Genomic DNA, 18,649 nt, shown 5'->3' with positions numbered 1-18,649 from the left:
AAGACTTTCAGAAAGTCCAGAGAAATATTGCTCAAGACCACTTTAAAAATTAAGACAGTGTGGCTCTTTGAAAGGAGAATGTAAACAAACGAAGGGTGGCTCAAGACGTTTGCAGATAAGTAGGATTATGATTTTAAGAGGGAAACTATAGTTTAACCTTGTAAAGCCTGAACCATGAAATAATAATTCCAGAAAATTCCAATTTTTAAAAACTGTGTGTTTATTGATCACATAAAAAAGACAAATTGATTTTGATATACGTGTCTTAGTATTTGTGCAATTTATCATTTTATAAATATATTGTGGGATTTATTCAGATTTGTCACGAGAAGAAATGATGCAAAGGTCTTAAAAACCCATGTATAAAATATGATACACTTAGTATTAATGATACAGGAAAGTTATAATTTATATGGACTTTCAGAATTTGCTAAAGTTGATTTTTTTTTTTTTTTGAAGAAAAACAAAACAAAACACAGTAACACAAAATAAAAACTGCAACCAAGATCTGCTTGAAAAAAAAAATCTGAACCCAAAACAAGTATTAGTGTGGTGGGAAAGTTTATTTTTTCCACTAAGCAACAAAAATAAATGTTGCCAACACAACACAGCACAATTTATCTGGTCTAATATTACTGTACAGTCATCTCACTGAGTTCTGAGCTTTTTAACTGTCTTGGCCTGAAATCCCTTTCACAATAAGAGTCCACAAAGCTATTGTTAAGACCTTTTATTTCATCAATTTGAAAGAGACAAGTAAAAACAGTGTACAAAGTTTATATTATTGTTTACTAAAGCTGGTGTCCTCAGTCTCAGGAATACAGGAGGGCTGGTACAAAAAAAATGAAATTGAAATTAAAAACAAAAAGTACAAAATGAATTTCCCTATTTTCAGAAGGTGACAGCAAAGGGCGCGTGTGCATAGGAAAAAGTAACAGATTCAAAAACCGAACAAAAGGTCTGCAAACGATTGAAGAGAAAACATAAAAACCATTACATTCAATAATGTATTATGCACTTTTTGAGAAAAAAGAAAAAAAAAAAACAAAAAAAAAAAACAAAAAAAGATTATCTGTCATCTTAAATATACTGAAGTGCTTTCGGAAACTGAGCATGCTTTTAAAAGAAGCCTGAGCCTTCTTTAAAAAGGAAGAAAAAAAAAAAAACAAAAACAAAAAACCGACAAGCAAATCTGGTTTTATTTGCATTCACAAACATTTGAATCCATATTATAAAAAGAAGCAAATTTATTCTTTTCCGACCTTAAAGTACAAGTAAGAGTCCAAATGTAATCATTTGGGGGCAGAAAAAGTGCATGTCATTGGCACAGTACAACTTAATATAATCAATGCTGGTCTCATAAATAACTCAGAAGCTTGTGAAGGGATATAAGACCCCGAAAGGGGCGAATCAAAGATGACGGATCCCCTGAAGCCCTGTTTGTTTGCAAAGTATTCCTAAAAGACGTGTATTATGTTAAAGTGACCTCACTGAGGCTGCAGCGAATGCACTGGGCGGGGAAAACACCCAGTAGTGTACTGTACATGAAGGAAAAACCCAAAGGAGAGATCAGAGATTCTGAGAAGGGTCGAAACCAAGCGACCCTCACCAGAGGGAAACCAGGTGATGTTTGCAGCACAGCGTGGAGATAAAAAGGCATCAGGAACTATAAGCACTTACTTCAAGAGGAGGCTGCAGAGGCTGTTTATTACCCTGAACAGGTAACCGGGGGTCTTCTCAATGACTCTGGTGTGCAAACAGTTACCAAAAAAAGAAAGAAAGAAAAAAATAAAATAAAATTCACTGCAGGCCAGTTTGTGCCTTAATGATTAATCGCGCTGCATTCTTTGCATATTTGCCTTTCCTCGCATCAGACTGCATTTCACAATCCATTCACCAGACTTACCATGATGTGGTGTGACAGTACAACATACTGACAAGAGTTGGTTTTTCAGCAGTAGGAAAGTGATAAAGATCCTTTCCACACGATGGCATTTCAGTCTTAGGAGAATTAGCCATGTGTTACAACACATAAGTATGCAAGAATATTAACTTTATTTAATATGGTACATTCACTTATGAAGCAAAAAAAAAAAAAAATTAAAAAAAAAAAATGTCTGAATGGACTAAAACAGGGATTGATCACCCACTCAAACAATACACTCTTCCCACATGATGTATTTGGTCCACAGTATGCCCATTTTCTAACTGACATGGTTATGGTGACATTAAATTGTGTTTACAAAAAAAAAAAAAAAAAAAAAAAAAAATCTGATTTATAGCAGTAGCGTAAGTTGTGCATAGCTACATCTCCCCATTCATTACGGTGTACGGTTGCCTGCTCAGTATAGTAATAAACAACCAGGAAATGAACAGTAGTGTTATCTCCGTGGTCAGTCTTCAAAGGCCACACAGGTATGTTGTCTCGGATTTCCTTCTTCCTGGAAAAGGTAATTTGGAGATGGCGACTGTTGCATCCAAAGACAGCTTCTGCAGACGATTGCTGGGAGGACGAGGGTTTGGGCCCCCGGTCTTCTGAGAGTGCAGTCAGGTGGGGAGAAGCGAGATGGTCAGACCGGAGGAATGGTTGAGAGTCGTTTAGGCCGTCCCACTGGCAGAGTAGGAGAATTGGGGAAAGTGGGGTCTCCGTTCACTGTCAAAGGACTCCATGCTGTCATCTGTGGATGGAGGGAGAAATAAATGGTCAGGTTTTTTTATTTTCGTTTTTTAGGTTTTTTAGGAGAGGTAATGGATTTAAGCAATATACAGAAACTGATGTGAAAGCTTGCCAACTTTTAATATCTCTAACAATACATAAATTTTTTAATAACTGTCTATCCCTGTCAGAGTAATGGAGGCATGTAAACTGTCTCCGCTCTGAAAAAGATTTTCTACAGATATTCGATTGTCAGTTTTTGTAAGGATGGCAGAATGGACCAGTGGTTAGCCGTTGTCTCACAGCAAGAAAGTCCTGGATTTAAATCCACTAACAGGCTGGGCCCTCTCGTGCAAGAACATGCATGGGTTGAATAATTGTAGGGTCCATAGGTATGAATAATACTCTCTGATAGCGAGAGGCAACCTATCCAGAGTATACCACACCTTTTGACCTATTGCAGTATATGGTATATGCACATTTCTCATTTCTTGTTTATGTTTCAATAAATAACATGTATGGATTTCATTTTTCCAGTATCATAGCTAGTAACCCATAATCACTCCATTGCCATTAATATACTAGCTGTCAGAAGTGCATTTGAGAATTTCACGAGGCACAACGCTGTGCTTTTAATGGCCCCGACTCTCCAGGAGAGGGCAGGCTGCTCTCAAGGGAGCTAGTTATGCCTGCAGGAAGGTTTCTGCATTCACATTTATGAGGCCTCCACCACTAACTGAAGCATTAGCACATGGATAGAGCACAATACTCTGTACAGAGGCAAAAACCTCTGTGGGTGAATGACTTGTATTTCACCTTTCCAACTCTTCAAAAAAAAAAATACAAGTATAACATTTTTAACAGGTGAAGGAACTCAGCAATCTCTGAGAACAAAAGATATCTCATTTCATCTTTATCAATTTAAAAGTCATAATTGGTAATAAAGTCAAACGAAGAGGTCAGGCTCAAATACAAGGTCACACAATTGCTCAGTAAATGAACAGATTTGATTTCATCATATGTCACAGTAGGAAACTCTGTATGGGTGCCCAGAGTGTGCATGTTTAACGCTACCTTGTCCCGGTGGCGTAATCGTGATGGTTTGTGCTGTGAACTCCTCATCGAAATATCTCGTGTCTGTCTCTGATGTAACTTGGGGCTTAAATGGTGGGACCAGCTGTTGTGGAAGAGAAGACACAAACGTATCAGTACATTAGAGCCTTCAATCAGTTTGGTACCATTTCCCAGTCTGATGACAATCCATGTCATGCCTAAATGGGTGGCGTCACTTTATTGACCTCCGAGATAACGATAGCTGACCAAGTTTGGTGATCTTACAGAGACGACAATCACAGGGGAATGAGGAAGCTTTACAGAAACACACCTTCTTCTCATAAACATCTTGCCATTCAATGCTGGCAAAGAACTTGTGCTGCATGATTTCCTTGGCGTCATCAGGTCCTCCACCTAACCTGGAAACGAGTACAAACAGATCAAACCCAGATGCATGATGACAAAATTAATTAATGTAGATAATTCCAACCATTTTATATCATAATCTCATAGTAGGAACGTACATTTCCTTGCACAAACACCAAATAGAAAGGTTGTCACCTTTGCTTTGGGTCTTTCTTCAGAAGACCAGAGAGCAGAGAGCGTGCTTCAAGGCCAAGGGTCCGGGGGAAGCGGATGTCCTCCATGAGGATTTGCTCAAATAGCTTCTCGTGGTCTTGGTTGTAGAAAGGCAGTCTGCCGCACATCATCTCGTACATCACCACACCCAGACCCCACCAGTCTACAGCACGGCCATAGTCATTGTCTTCCAACACCTGGGTTGGGGAGAAAGGTGAGCGAAATTTTATTTTATTTTTTGGATTCTCTTGAGTCATTTTAACTTCTTGTTGCAGATTTATAATGTGCTATTATCTTATAAGTAGTCCTTACACTTTTGCAGGTACAGTTTATGGTTGACAACTAATCATGTGTTAGGCATGAAAGGCTGTGAGAACTGCAGCTTTGTAAACCAAATACAATTACTGTAAGTAACTGGGCTGCCCCCGTACACCAACTCACTCCCACCCAACAAAAATCACCTGCTTTTCCCCCTGGTCTGGGCTTCTGAGGCAGCCCCAGCCAACACTGACTCACATCTCACATTAGGAGCAAGGATAGAGTTTCCCCCAGAGCCCTGCATATTTAATCACCACAGGGCCTTCCACACATACAGATCAGCAAGCAGCAGAGGTGTGGGTCGCTTATGTATGGCACCAAACAGACAAGGGTCTTACAAACAAACCACCTCAATGAACGCAGCCAGAGTCTCAGAAAGAGAAATATTTAGTATTAGTCTTTCCATAAAGTGACTTTCTTGACAGTTCTTAATGAGACAAACTCCTCCAGTGTTGTGCTTAGTGAACAGCAAAACCTGTTGCATGACTAATGTGCTGCTGAGCGGAGTTGTTCCAAGGTCTCTGGGGACATGTACTGGATTCTACCTCACCAGGCGGATGTTGAAGGTGAAATCGAGACAAGGAGAACAGTCTGTTCTCTTAAACCTTCAGCAGTGTGATGCTAGGTAATTCCAACCCAAGAATAGAATCTTAAGTAAAAAGATGAGTGGATTAATAGAATTGGATACGGACGCAACCGTGTCGGACACAGAAGGTCCTGGAAAACAGATGGACGCATGTGTCCGTAAAAGGAACAAAACTACTTTGTATGTGCATGCGCAAGCCGAGTGCATGTGTCTGTGGGCAAACAGCCGGGTGCTGCGGTGAGCGGCGAGCATCGAAGAGGACGACTATGAGGGCAGGGGCAGTAACGTGAAGCCGGTGCGGGGCTAGGATTACTGGGCCGTCTCTATTTCCAGCGCTGCTGTCGTGTGATTCACACCGTGCGACAGCTGGGCCTGCAGCTGCCCCATATATGTAGAAGAGCGCCACAGCTGTGAAGCTGCCAGGAGCGCAGGAGCCAAGCTCATCCCTCATATACGTAACCAGGACTGCTTGCCTGCCTGCCTGCACCCCAGCCCCAAACTAATACTGTTACACTTCCCCAAAGGAGCAGAGATAGTGAGGAGAGAGAGGATAAAAGGCACACACACACAGCGCTGCTGCTGCTTTGGAGCTCTGCTCTGTATACTGCACTTTTTCTGCTCAAAGCCATTAATTTTTTAAAGTGGTGAATCCAGATCAGTGTCAGTGGCTAGATTAAATCTGTTTACATTTTCCTTTGTAGAAGTTCCCTAAAAGCCAAATCCCTTGGCCAATAATAGTTTTCTACTACTTAATAAAAAGTGACTGAATGAAACTTTCCTACTCCTCACTCCTGAGAGAAACTGATCAGGCTTTTGCAGATTGGGTCTGTCCTCCCTCTCGCCCCCACCTCTCCACCCCCACCCTCTGCTCTGGGTGGAATATTCCCAGACGTTACAGCATTCCTGTGCAGCACACACAACAAGGTCATTGTTTACTGCAGAACAACCTGTAACACTGCCTGGCCCGCACTCCACAGAGACGCTTGCCAGCGACCCCGTTGCCATGGCAACGCCCCCTGATGTCTCTCTTCTCTCAGTTGCCGAGGTTGGAGCCGTCATGGGCTATGCAACTCGGTGGTGGAGCGAAGTGGGTTAGGTTGAGCTTGGAACGGGCAGGAATAATGTATGGAAAACGCACTTAAAGCTCGGACTTTTACCTGGTGCTGATGATTAGATGGGAGTTCCATCTGATTCGGCAAGCAGCACAGGTACGTGTTCCCGAGAGGCGCCCTGAAGCACTCTGTAATAGTGTCCTCACACCAGCTCTGAGTCAGCCCAGGTCAGGTGAGGCACCCCAGGCAGCATCGGGGGCTGTGGCTCCCTTCGTGCCACACAACAGCTGTAGCCAATGTGGTCTCTGTGTGTGTGTGTGTGTGTTTTTCTTCTCTTTTCAGAGTGCGGAAGCTCACGTTTCCTGAAATGCTGCCAGCCAATTACCCTTCCTCCTCCCCCAACCAGAAAATTCCAAATGCAGACTAAAAACAACGATACAGCAACTGTGTCAACATGGACACCTTCTCCTGGAAAACGTTGTTTTTTTTGTTGTTGTTGTTTTTTTGTTGTTTTTTTTTTTTTTTTAAATGGCAGCAGGCACGGGGCTCATGCAAACACACATGTACTTACTGACACCAACCCACCCAACCACCGCAAACATTCACAATGAATTCTCGGGTTACACAGCCCACTCCAGCACTTGTCATACCTGCACGCAACAAGGGTAGCCACACCCCTTGTCATATAACATGAGAGCAGGCTGCCCTACCCTGAGCACACGGCATACTCATTAACACAACCTTAACTAGAGATTAGAAAGGCATTTCAGGATAACAGCCCTTTTGTTTTACTAATGTTCAACACCACACACCATTTCTTTCTCTACAAATGTCACATGCACCACGACTAGCATTTAATGCTGGGCTCCAGCTTATCTTATTTAGTTCAATCAAATACAATAATTTTGGTTTTATTTACTTTAAAGCAAGGTAGAGAGCTCTTGGCTCAGCACATCTGAAAAAATATCACCAATATAGACACATATTTAAAATTAAAACAGAAACTTGAATAAAAAGAGCAAAGAAAACCAAGAAATACAGATTCATTCCTAAATTGCACCAGCAGTTAGTGAAAGAACAGCTGGACGAGTAAATTAGTCACCAAATGTCAACCCAAGTGAACACCATTAGACAATGTGGTTACCACCATCTAACACACACCAGATTTCAAAGCTGTTTGCAGCTCTAAAGTGGCCTGACACCAAATTATTGCTTCAGCTTACTTTAATTTGTTACTGATCTATAGAGAACTACAGAAAGCGGGCTTTTCTGCACACACTAAAGTCACTTTTTCCAGCAGGCTGAACCACTGTTGTGTTTACCTCAGGTGCAAGGTACTCTGGAGTCCCACAGAAGGTTTTCATAGTGGCGCCATCTTTGATCCCCTCCTTACACAGGCCGAAATCTGTGATCTTTATGTGTCCGTCTTTGTCCAGCATAAGATTTTCCAGCTGTGGAGAAGACAGAAAAATTACTTCTTTGGTTAAACATCCCAAAAAGATGACGTTAATATAAATTATTAAATGATCAAACATATATTTATCTATCAGAAACAAGAGTCTTTTACAGGAATTTGTGAAAAAATAAACATCAACTAACGTCTGTAATTAATTAACTGAAAACTATTTAGTCATTAAACACCTTAGGTTGGAAGTAACTATGCATGTCATCCAAATAAGGTATCTCATGTGGAAGTAAATTACCAATAGGGCACTTGTGCAAACAAGCAACACTTACGGCCTTCTTCCCCTCCAATTCTTAGTCATTTGTGCTTTGTGGTGATATATGATGGTAACTGATGGCTTACAAGAAAGTTTTTCAGGTCAACGACGTGTGAGGGAAAGAAAACATTTTTTGATCTCTACACTTTAAATTTTGTTTTCTCAGTTTGATACATAAATATTGTGAAAATACTCACAAAAAGCGTGAATATGAAAAGGTACCTGGTGTACATATACACAGGTAAACCTAACTGACTGAAAAACATGCATTATGCAGTGTCATGACTTGAGGTTACATGGCCTTTTAATATCAGCATGTCCTCACCCTCCCCTCGCCGTCTCTCTCCCTCAGTTAAAGTCACCTGGCAGCTGTAGCTCACACGTGGCCAGCAGCGCCCGGCCAGAGTCAGCACATCCTCCAATCCTGCTACTCTGGCATTTTCAGGAGAACCCTAGCAGGCTGGGAGCCTGGCTCATAAACCCAAGGGAGAGAGGGAGGAAAGGGAGGGGATGATGGGGGGAGTGCTATGCTGACCTGGCTGGTATAGTTTTATCAGCTGGAAGTATTAAGGCTTCAGAAGCCCACTGCAACTGATAACCTCCCCAAAGCCTTCTTAAACTCAAACATGCCTTATCAATTTGCAGCATCCATCTCCAATGTCATCTTCCCTCTCACACTTCTGTTTACCTTTTAAACTCAAATGCAAAACAAGAAGCAGTTGGAAATGTCAAACTTCATTCTGAGAAGATGTGTGGCTTTTTTTCCCCCCTCCATTAAAGAAAACAGCTAACACAAAGAATGACGTCAATCTCACACACAGAGCGGTGATATCACCCACTGAGAACTTTGTGTGTACTATAATGACTGGTTGGTGGTGATCTGTTCAAAGGGGCTGTGGTAGTTATTTCTGTCTGGCTGCAGCAACGTACAGGCCGGACTTCCATCCAGCTGCAGTGAGGTCTGGAGTTTGATCTGGGGGAGGCAGATCAATAAGGCCTGGCCACTGCTCTAGATGGAGACAGACCCTATTTATATCCTGCCACGGGGAGGGAGAAAGAAAGTGAAGGGGAGGAGGGTGGAGAAAGGGAGGCTGACTGCTAGGATGATAGGAAGTGAGGACACATTTCCCCGCCTACCTTTAGATCCCGATAAACCACGTTTCTTTCAGCATGCAGGTAGTCCAAAGCTGACACTATCTCTGCGCCGTAGAACCGCGCACGCTCCTCTGAAAACACCCGGTCTCTTGAAAGATGGAAGAAAAGCTGAGGGGATGTGGGAGAGATTGACAAGGACGCAGAGAACAAATAAGTGTTTTTCAGTCAAGAAGGAACTGAGAAATTAACACAGTCAACATCCAAAGTATTTACAGATGCACATTTAGCGATGATTAAACTAGTTTACCTCACCACCGTTTGCATACTCCATGACAAAGCACAGACGGTCATGTGTTTGGAAGGAATATTTCAGTCCCTGCAGATCAAAAAACAAAAACCTCAAAGCAGAACTTCATGTTTCAAACCAAGTCAAGAGGAAGCTGGCATTTTAACAGCTAATGGTAACATGAAATATCACAATACACATTGCGGCTTTAGCTACATTTTAAAACGTTTCGAAAGAAGAGGAGGAAAACCACAGCACAGACAATGTGTTGCCTTCACCCACCACTTAGATCTAAAATGTGGGAGGAGCTTATCATTACAACCCACCTCAAAGCAAGGGTTAACAGATTTAAAAAAAAATAAATAAATAAAAATAATTGAATAAAAAAGGCCCCAAGCAACTCTAGCCTTTGTAAGCACAGCACTTCAAAACATTCCTGACAAAAACTGCCTCTGTTTTCTGAATGGATGCTTCTGGGTTGGACTAAAGAGGCCTCTGAGGATCTGTGCGAGTTAAAATAAGGTTTGGTTTGTGTATATGGAGGAGCTCCTTACTGTCAAGAACGGATGCTTTGAATTCTGGAGGACTCTGTTCTCTGTGAGTGTGTGCGCCACTTCATCCTGGAGACAAGAAAGGGGAAAAAAAAAAAAAAAAAAAAAAAAGGACAGTATTTGTGCAACTCTCTCAATCACTATTTAGGTATCAGTCATTGCTTTCCCCCAGACTCCCAGTGAATTTTCACCCCTTCACTTGCTCGTTGGCAGCCACTCACTTTTGCTACGATCACCTCCTTCTTTAGGATCTTCATGGCATAGTAGCGTCCTGTGGCCTTCTCCTTTACCAGAATAACTTTGCCAAAAGTGCCTTTTCCCAGGAGTTTGAGGTATTCAAAGTCGTGCATAGTCTGCAAGGCAATGGGGGAGAATGCAGCATCTGGTTACAAACAGGAGCATTAACAAACTCAGACTCTAAACAGGACACGCAATCCCACTGACAACAACGCTGAAGCATTTAAGGCACCATCTCACCCACAGAGCAATTTCCACTCCTCTAATGGTTTGGCCTATATATGTGGTTGTGTCTCAGTTAACCTTTGACCCCCAGCTCTGGAGAGAATGTTGAAAATGGTTGTGCGGGGGACATCTAATCCAGTGACATTGGACCTTTAAGTCATGACACATGTGGGGGGAGGGGGCCATGTGTGAAACCTAGTGGGCATGCTAACTGGTGCTAAGCCACCCACAACTGATGCTGGGAAAGAAGCTGTGGGCCGAAGCTGTGCAAGTACAAATAAGCTGGGGAGGGTGAAGGAGTAGTAATTGTCAAATGAGGACGGGAAAAATAAAAAAGCTGTACTAACAGCGAGAAGCAATCTCACTAGTTAAGAACGAGCGAGAGAGACATTTATGAGGACATAACTGAACAAAGACACATTGAGTGTAAATGAGCTAGTACCACTTTGAGTCTGGGTTTGGTCAGGTAGACCTCCATGTCCATGGGGTCTGGGGAGGAGTCCATCATCTCCTCCTCTTGTTTCTGTAGGCCTTCAGCCACTGCCTGGATGGCTTTGGTCCATTCTTCCCTGAGGGAGACACAAGCAGCAGAGAGATTACATCAGTCCATTTACCACCAAGCAACCCCAGCAGCCCAATCATGTAATTGTCTTCTTATCAACAGGAAGGCAATTTCAAGTGTGACTTCTGCCAAGAGCCGGTGCACAGGGTGAAGGTGTATAATGATGATTAAATATGTATGTTGGTGTACGCTTCTGCATGTTAGAAAAACTAAGCTCTTAAACTACTTCATAGCGATCCGGGCCAAATCTTAACATGCGGATGATTCGAGCTCAAGTGCTCTGTGAGCAGAGAGGGGTCTGCGTCTCACTTGCCTCTCCTCGGGGGTCTCCACATGGAAGGTACGCTCGATGACAGTGGTCCACTGCAGGCAGCGGATGATGAATGTGTTGGGTTTGGGCCGTTCCGTCTTCATCAGCTGGCACTCTGACCACAGCCGGGGAGATGGAGACGAAGAGAAGGGCCAGTGTGTAGGAGAGCAGAGGGGAGAGACAGACCCACAGTTATAGCCATTTATCTTTATCGCTGTCCTAACAGACAATCTCGGCCAATTTGGAAAAGAACAGGTGCACTTTGGTGGGAGAAAACAACTGATGCTTAAATCGTCAGTCCCTCTAAAAATAAAAATGTTTTGTATCTGTAGTGCTTTAAATCCGGCACATATTCCGAATCATTCCCTAACGGTTGTTCTAAAAAGCAACTCTTTACTAGTCATTTTCAGACAGTGATGGATCTGACAAAAGACATGTTAAATTATTGATCTGAATCATCGATAAATTCCAAAACCCAAGGTCACATCTTGTTTTCTCAGAGCAGAACCTGAGATGATCTCACATTTCCACTAAAATGAATCAGCTAAAGGAAACAGAACTTCAGGTCTGAGAAACTCAAACCAGGAAATGTTTAACTCGCCACGTTGGCACACACCCGGCTTAATCAGTCTTGTTCTTTAAGAATTTCATATCATGCACATCATCACACCCTTCTTTTATTGCTTCTGCTGAAATTTTCCCACTTTTGGAGCAAATAATTGTCTTGTAAGCAGTTTGCAAAAACAATTACTCACAACAGTCTAATAACTGAATTTACAAAGCAGAGATTTCCATCTGCACCTCCTTCGCAGTAACATCTGTTCCCAAATGAAACATGTCAGCAAATATGTCAGAACGTGACACAAAATGGCCTGCGTCTGATGGATGGAGGACTCTGAGTGGACCACCACTGAGATCCAACATGGCTCCATCAGGGTGAATATGTAATCCAGCTGCAGCGGCCCCGTCAGCAACGACGCACCATGTGTCCTCTGTGGTGGGGTCACAGTGGTGACAAAAGCAAAGCCAGCGCTGATGGAGACAGAACCTCCGAGAGGAGCCCAGATAAATACTTGAAATCAGGCGGCTAATGGCCACGATAACTCAAGAGTGTCGGAGAGGAAACATTTTGTTAAACAAACAGTATGCCGTCTAATTGCTGTGTTCAGTCATCTGCGCAGCTTATCGCAGCAACTTTCTCTGATGTGAAGATCGAGTGAGTCGAGCTGCTCTGGGCATTTTTTTGGTTTTGTTTTGTTTTTGTTATTATCTGTCACAATGCAAACAAAGTTTCGGGGACTGCACAGAAAGAAGAGAGCTGCCATCTGATGCATTAATGTAAGGAGTCAAAACATCTTGCGTGCACGTTCAGTGGCAGAGCTCCCTTTGCTCGGAGCGGTCCTCCTACTGAAAACCGCGTCACCGTACTATTAAGATGATAACACAGCAATTTCTCTTTCTATTCAAAGTCATTTAGAAAGCTGCCAGATGAGTAAACTCAGGGGTTACTTGTTCAAAAAGGTCTTCCACACTTTTCTTTATACACTGTCAAACTGTTAATAACTTCTTTTCAGTGTGGGTAGAGACTAGAAGAAGTATAAAGAACTGAACTTAAATCATGTATGCAAGTTAAGAAGAGCAGCAAACAAAATAGGGGTGAAAACAAGCTGCCAAGAAACAAGGGAAAAAATGTGGTGGTTTCTCTGAAGCAGATACTCACGTGCTACAGAGAAGTTATTTAAGGGGGTTTCCAGCTGGTCAACATCTTGCGGTCGCTCTTTGTAGCCAATGAATGTACCATCACTCTTCAGGAGAAAATACCTTGGCCTCCAGGTCTTGATGTATTCTCCTGATAAGAGAAAAAGATTGAAAAGGAGGCAAAATTAAACAGCATGTGACCAACTCCTTTTTCTCCCCCCCCTCCGGTGTTGTCTGTTCAAACCTTACTTGCTTTTACAGTCTCGAAAGCTGAGGAATAAACATTGTGAATGTCTCATTACATTTTAGTGATTTCTTTTCATATAAATTGTCAGCGGTATAACACATTATTAAATTAGCACTGAAAGCACTAGGGCCTTCTTTTAGTGAAAATCAAAAATGCTGTTTTTAAAGCTCGAGTCAGGACTACTTCCTTCCACGTGGTACGTCCTCTTTCAACAGTCATTTGCAATGTAGATTGTCACAGGATATTCAAACAAAACAAAATAATCTTGTCCCGACTTGTCCCGAGTTTGAGGATCTAAGTTGACTAATTTCACCAGGAAGGAGACTAGATTTTTTTTTTTTTTTTTTTTTTTTTTTTTTGTAATTAAAATTCCACTGTAGCCATTTTTACGCAAGAAATCAAACGAATACCAGGAGAATGAGGAATGGGACATTGTTTCAAGTGGCCTTTTCTCACTTGTAGCACACAATGGAGGAATGCAAGCTTCAAACACATTCTTCCCATTGGAAATATTCTTGTTTGAGAGTGTGCAGGATTCACTTGCCCTCTCTGAAGTGTGACAGTTAGTTGATCGTGTCATTCTTCCAACAGCACAGCAGGCATGGTAAAAATCTAACGTACGGGTAAAGCTCCAGTATGATTGAACAACACATGTGGGTTCTCAGTGCATGTGTGAAAGCAGCTTCACAATTAAAATTCTGTAAATCACGTATGCAAATATCCTCAGGCTTCTTACACTTTCACGCTTTTAGTTTCAGCAAAAACTGCCTTTCATTTAAGCAACTTAAAACAGTATTTGCATACACTTTTAACAAGTAGAATTTTTAACTTCACTTAAAACATTTTAATCTGCAGTCCGGCTTAACATTTCCTACAGTTCTTAACTCTGTAACGGTGGATGCCAACGCTTCAATTTGATTTTCATACAAAACTTTCCACACTCCTCGTTTTCTAGACAACAGCCTTAAACTCAAGCCAAGCATGTCCATCCCATTCACTTAGACACACTGGCATCACACAAATGAATCTCTCTTAGGCAGACGAAACTCAATTTATTCCGGTGATGCTTCAGGAAATGTTGCGCCAGATGTTGTGCAGACGGTGAAGACTGAGGAAAAAAAAAAAAAAAAAAAAAATAGCTTACATACCATAACAAGGCAGTGGCACACAGCGGAGTGGAACTTGAATATTTATACAGGAAAACTGTAATTTATTTTTAATTACGGAGCCGCATATTAACCCCATGCAGTGCCATACCAAGCTGTCCTTAATTGCCCCATTTCCTCCAACACAGAAGTGTGGTGTGTGTATGCGCGTGTGTGTAAAAAGTAAAAGATCTGTCCTATGAGCTTCTGTTATCCACACACATACACACACACTTCTGAGTGATGAAACTGATAGCAGATTAGACAGTACAGAGCAAACATCAGCTTGTAATATCTACTCTATTTAGTGCGCATTATACTAAAATATTTAAAGAAATCACATGAATTATTAAAACTGGCTGAGTGTCATTTTTCAAGATTTGTCACTTGTAATCTGTCAAAATCATCAACTTCCCCTTCCTGCTTCTCTTCTACATTTTTTCCTCCCCACATAAAGCGACGACACGGGATGCCCTTCACAGCCTGTATACATAAAGCTGGACGGAGCCGCTATGATAATAATATAATGCAGATTATAGAAGCCATGAGCTGGGAGTTCTGGCTGCTGAGGGACACTGTATGCTTTTTATTTAATGGGACTTGAGAGCAGCGATCGAGACATTAAAGTCATCAGGATGAGGGAACGAGTTAACGGTAACTTTCCTTAGACTTCTATATAATCCAATTTGTTACTGCTACCGCACAGGAATCGCAACCTGCCCATTATTAGAAAAGAAAAATGAAAATGCAGGTTTATAGCTAGAACTCAGTTGATACCAATATTCGGCATTTATGGAATTGGAATTTTTAAAATCCAGTAGATTGGCTGATATTTTCCACTTCTGCAGACAATAAACATAAATAATTTTACCTACCAGTTTTTGTGTGTACTTAGCAGTTCGCACAAAGATAATCAGACAAAGCAGTTTAAAAATAATTTGTTTTACTATCACAATAAGTTGTGGATGATTTGTTTACAACACGCCCGACTCGCTTGAATCAGCTGGAACGCTACAATCAAAATGTTACCAACAGGGACGTTTGCAGAGCACCACCGGTAAACAAACTATGCAACGTAACTCAACACAGCTGAAGGGCGTTTCTCCTATCGCTTCTTTACACTTTTCAAATCATTTTTATTCATTAAGCGCCATAAATGTTGATACCGACAGGATCTTAATGCATTCTGTATTTGCTTCCCTTTCAGATAACAAGAGTTTTTTGATCAGAAGAAAAATGAAAAAGAGTGCTCGTTGGACAGTTGGAAGTTATAGACTAGCTTGTTTTATTAGCTCCACTTGGGAAAATGAAATTGCAGTACGATGATGCAGATGTTTGTGTTACAGTTCTCGGTTTTGTTAAACCCGAATCAAAACACCCGGATGTTTAAACAAAACAAAAACAAAACACCTGATTTATTCTGACTGCTGGGGTGGTGGCACCAATCACCATACAAAAGGAAACATCCGTCACTTGGCATGATAGAAGACGTTAGTCTTCAATCCAGAGCAGATGTTTAATATGTTATTACATTTTTCTTTATTGTGCAAGAGGAGATTCTTCATCTCATTTGCTGCTGAGTAAGTGTTTTCACACCAAATAAAGCCAATTTAGAAATTAGCTCAAATTTGACAGGCGTCAGACTCGGGCGCTCACAGCTTTTCGACAAATCCGCTTATACTAGATGTGCTGCCCCAAGTGAAATAAGCAGAATACAGTTTGCTGCAGCTCCCTCGTGACCGCTTTGCACACAACTGCAGTGATAAGATTTTTCCAAATACAAACCACACCAATCAACTTTAACAATCAATCATCCAAATACACGCCGATCTCCTGGGACTCCACGTCCGTAGGGTTATTTATCACAAGCCTTTAAGAGCACCAGACTTCCTTACTTCAGCACAATGGAGCTTAGAGACTTGTTTAGCATAAAATCTAAATAATAAAAGCACAAAAGAGGTGGCATTTAAGAATACACATAGTCATTAAGTATCAGCTGAGAGTTAACTCGAGAGCCTGTTCAATACGTAATTTGGACAAATCTGCAGCCAGAAAGTCTCCTGAGCCCTTCATACCGGTCCTTGTTTTCCTCCGCTGGGCCCCAGCTGGTGCCTCACTCTGTGGTCAGGTTTTGGCTGACCCATATCTCCCAGCTATAACCCATGCCAACCAACACTGAGGACAGTATGTGCACAATGCAGAGGCAGCATAATGAGCCCCCTACCTGACACCGCGACACGTGATGAAGGCTCAACGTAAATACGTGTCTCGCCAGCAGGGCCTAAAGTTTCAATTTAGAAGTTTTCGTTTGGCGGCGGGAACGCAGGCAAATCATTTCCAGACTGTGTAATGTTCTTACGTAGATTCAGATCCTGATGGGCAGAAACAGGTGTTTGTGTGTACACATGATTGTGCTTGTGTGTAAATACATTTGTGTATGTATGGCGCCTTGTAGGCACTGAAAGGTATTTGTGTGCAACAGATTACAACAAACAGTCAGTTTGAAAGGCTTTTCTGCCAGATCCACTGACGCATGGCACCCACTAGTAGTTGCATGGGTGGTCATATGTGACGCAGCAGCATGGCAAGGCATGGCATGTATTGGGGGAAAATCTGACATACTGGTGTGGAAGACACAGCCAGCTAAGCATCCTTAGTCACCATTATCCCCATTCTGACAATGGCAATTGTGATATTAAGAGGGACTTGTTCCACACAAAAAGGTAAATAAGGTCTAACCCACTGTATTAACGCAGTCTACTGTAACTGGAAAGTTAAAAAGTCTTTTCTGCAGGGGCACTCATCTTTGATGCCACATCTGCAAAGGTTAAGCAACCCCACATCTGCATTGCACATCCCTCAACTAGTGCATGCTCCTTCTAGACAGGAGGACACTGTAACTTCCTCGTCTGTGACCACAAAGTTGATCACATGACAACTGTGGAAATGGCTATATCCGGTTGTCTGCGAGCGCGCGTCTCCGCCGCATTGAGAGCAGGCGGGGGGGAGTGAAGGGGTTGCACTTGCAGTCTGCACTCTGAGCATAAACAACCAAGATGACCCTTGTCAGCTTCCTATTGACACACATTTCCCCTTTTGGTTTTATTCATTTGTACTTTCCACAGAGCGGCTTTTCTTAAGAATTGACAGAGTGAGAAAGTGAAAACTAAGGCTGGGTTTTTTCCCCCTTCTGTCAAGTATACAGTTACTGTTTAGAGTAAACATGGATACATTTATATGGTAATTATACACAAGGACTGTTATGCAGATGTAGAGAGGGAAAAAAAGAAAAAAAAAATTCTTCTTCTGCACTACTTAAATCCAGTGCTTTGCATACTAGACCCCAAATACATCCTGTGTACACTGAGAAAAAGTGCAGACTGCTGACAAAGGACAATAGGCCTCAGAACAACACAGGAGAGCCTTCTGCTTTTAACTCACTTCATCATCACAGTGTTCCAGTAAACTAAAACCTTTTGATGTCAACATGTTCTCCAAAACAGGAAAGTGGCCAACAGACAGACTGACCACAACCTAGATAAGATAAAACCTGCTTCAAGTGTCTGGTTGACACATAGGCACACATGCATGCATGCACAAACACACACTTTGCTCTGAGGAAATCCACTGCATTATCACAGTCCCAGTAAGCTTTTCTAATAAAAGCATGACAGCCGACATGTGGCTCGTCTCAACCAAATTAGGGGAAGGACAGAAGAATGGGAAGACTGATTTGACAAAAGATGAGAGATGAGAGTACTGGAGGGGATGAGAAAGCAGTGTGTGAGGAGTTGTGCTGAACGGCGTGGTAGTGAGACAGATCACTACATATGTTCCCCACATATGTAGGAGAGTGAGTGTGGTGTGGGGGTGTGTGAGCGCAAGTGAAGTGTGCATGAGCCATGCGCACTGTGTGTGCAGGGGAGGAGCTGTCAGGGCCTGATAGAGTGTCTTTACATGACAAGCAGCTGCTGAGGGCTGGGATGCGCGCTGGGCAAAGTGGAAAATAATGAACGGAGAACCGCTGCCAAACAAAACAGAATTCATCTTTATTTGCCAACTGCTGCATGGCCCTGTGTGCGGACAGCTTCAGCATGCCACAGCTACGCCCCTCTACACCCCAAACACGGTACAGGAGGAAAGAACGGGTTTGGCACAGCAGCTGGAGCATCTTTGCTTTTACCGAATTACAAGAAAAGGGTACTACAACAACTCCTGAGGAGGGAATCACTTTAATCTAGATACTGAAATGATCAGGAAGTGTTAACATTATACATTTCAAATTTTCTAAACTTGATCACACTTCACGTCGACTTCCAAGAAATGAC

General features: G+C 42.2%; 1 protein-coding gene across 3 annotated transcripts in view; it reads right to left on the bottom strand.

Moving 5' to 3' along the window:
• Positions 1-715: 715 nt before the first annotated feature.
• The window catches only part of akt1 (v-akt murine thymoma viral oncogene homolog 1), a 31,852-nt gene continuing 13,918 nt past the window's right edge, over positions 716-18,649 (bottom strand). For all 3 annotated transcript variants that reach the window (XM_039603545.1, XM_039603547.1, XM_039603546.1), the window contains exons 3-14: positions 12,952-13,080; positions 11,235-11,346; positions 10,802-10,928; positions 10,119-10,250; positions 9,901-9,966; positions 9,368-9,436; positions 9,103-9,228; positions 7,567-7,695; positions 4,271-4,485; positions 4,041-4,128; positions 3,731-3,833; positions 716-2,678 (exon numbers count right to left, since the gene is read on the bottom strand). In XM_039603545.1, the coding sequence (XP_039459479.1) occupies positions 2,599-2,678; positions 3,731-3,833; positions 4,041-4,128; positions 4,271-4,485; positions 7,567-7,695; positions 9,103-9,228; positions 9,368-9,436; positions 9,901-9,966; positions 10,119-10,250; positions 10,802-10,928; positions 11,235-11,346; positions 12,952-13,080 (1,376 nt within the window). In that variant the 3' untranslated portion in view covers positions 716-2,598. The remainder of the gene's footprint in view (positions 2,679-3,730; positions 3,834-4,040; positions 4,129-4,270; positions 4,486-7,566; positions 7,696-9,102; positions 9,229-9,367; positions 9,437-9,900; positions 9,967-10,118; positions 10,251-10,801; positions 10,929-11,234; positions 11,347-12,951; positions 13,081-18,649) is intronic.

The sequence above is a fragment of the Oreochromis aureus genome, linkage group 19, assembly GCF_013358895.1.
Source record: "Oreochromis aureus strain Israel breed Guangdong linkage group 19, ZZ_aureus, whole genome shotgun sequence".
NCBI classification, from domain to species: domain Eukaryota; kingdom Metazoa; phylum Chordata; class Actinopteri; order Cichliformes; family Cichlidae; genus Oreochromis; species Oreochromis aureus.
This window is presented reverse-complemented; position numbering and strand designations above follow the sequence as displayed.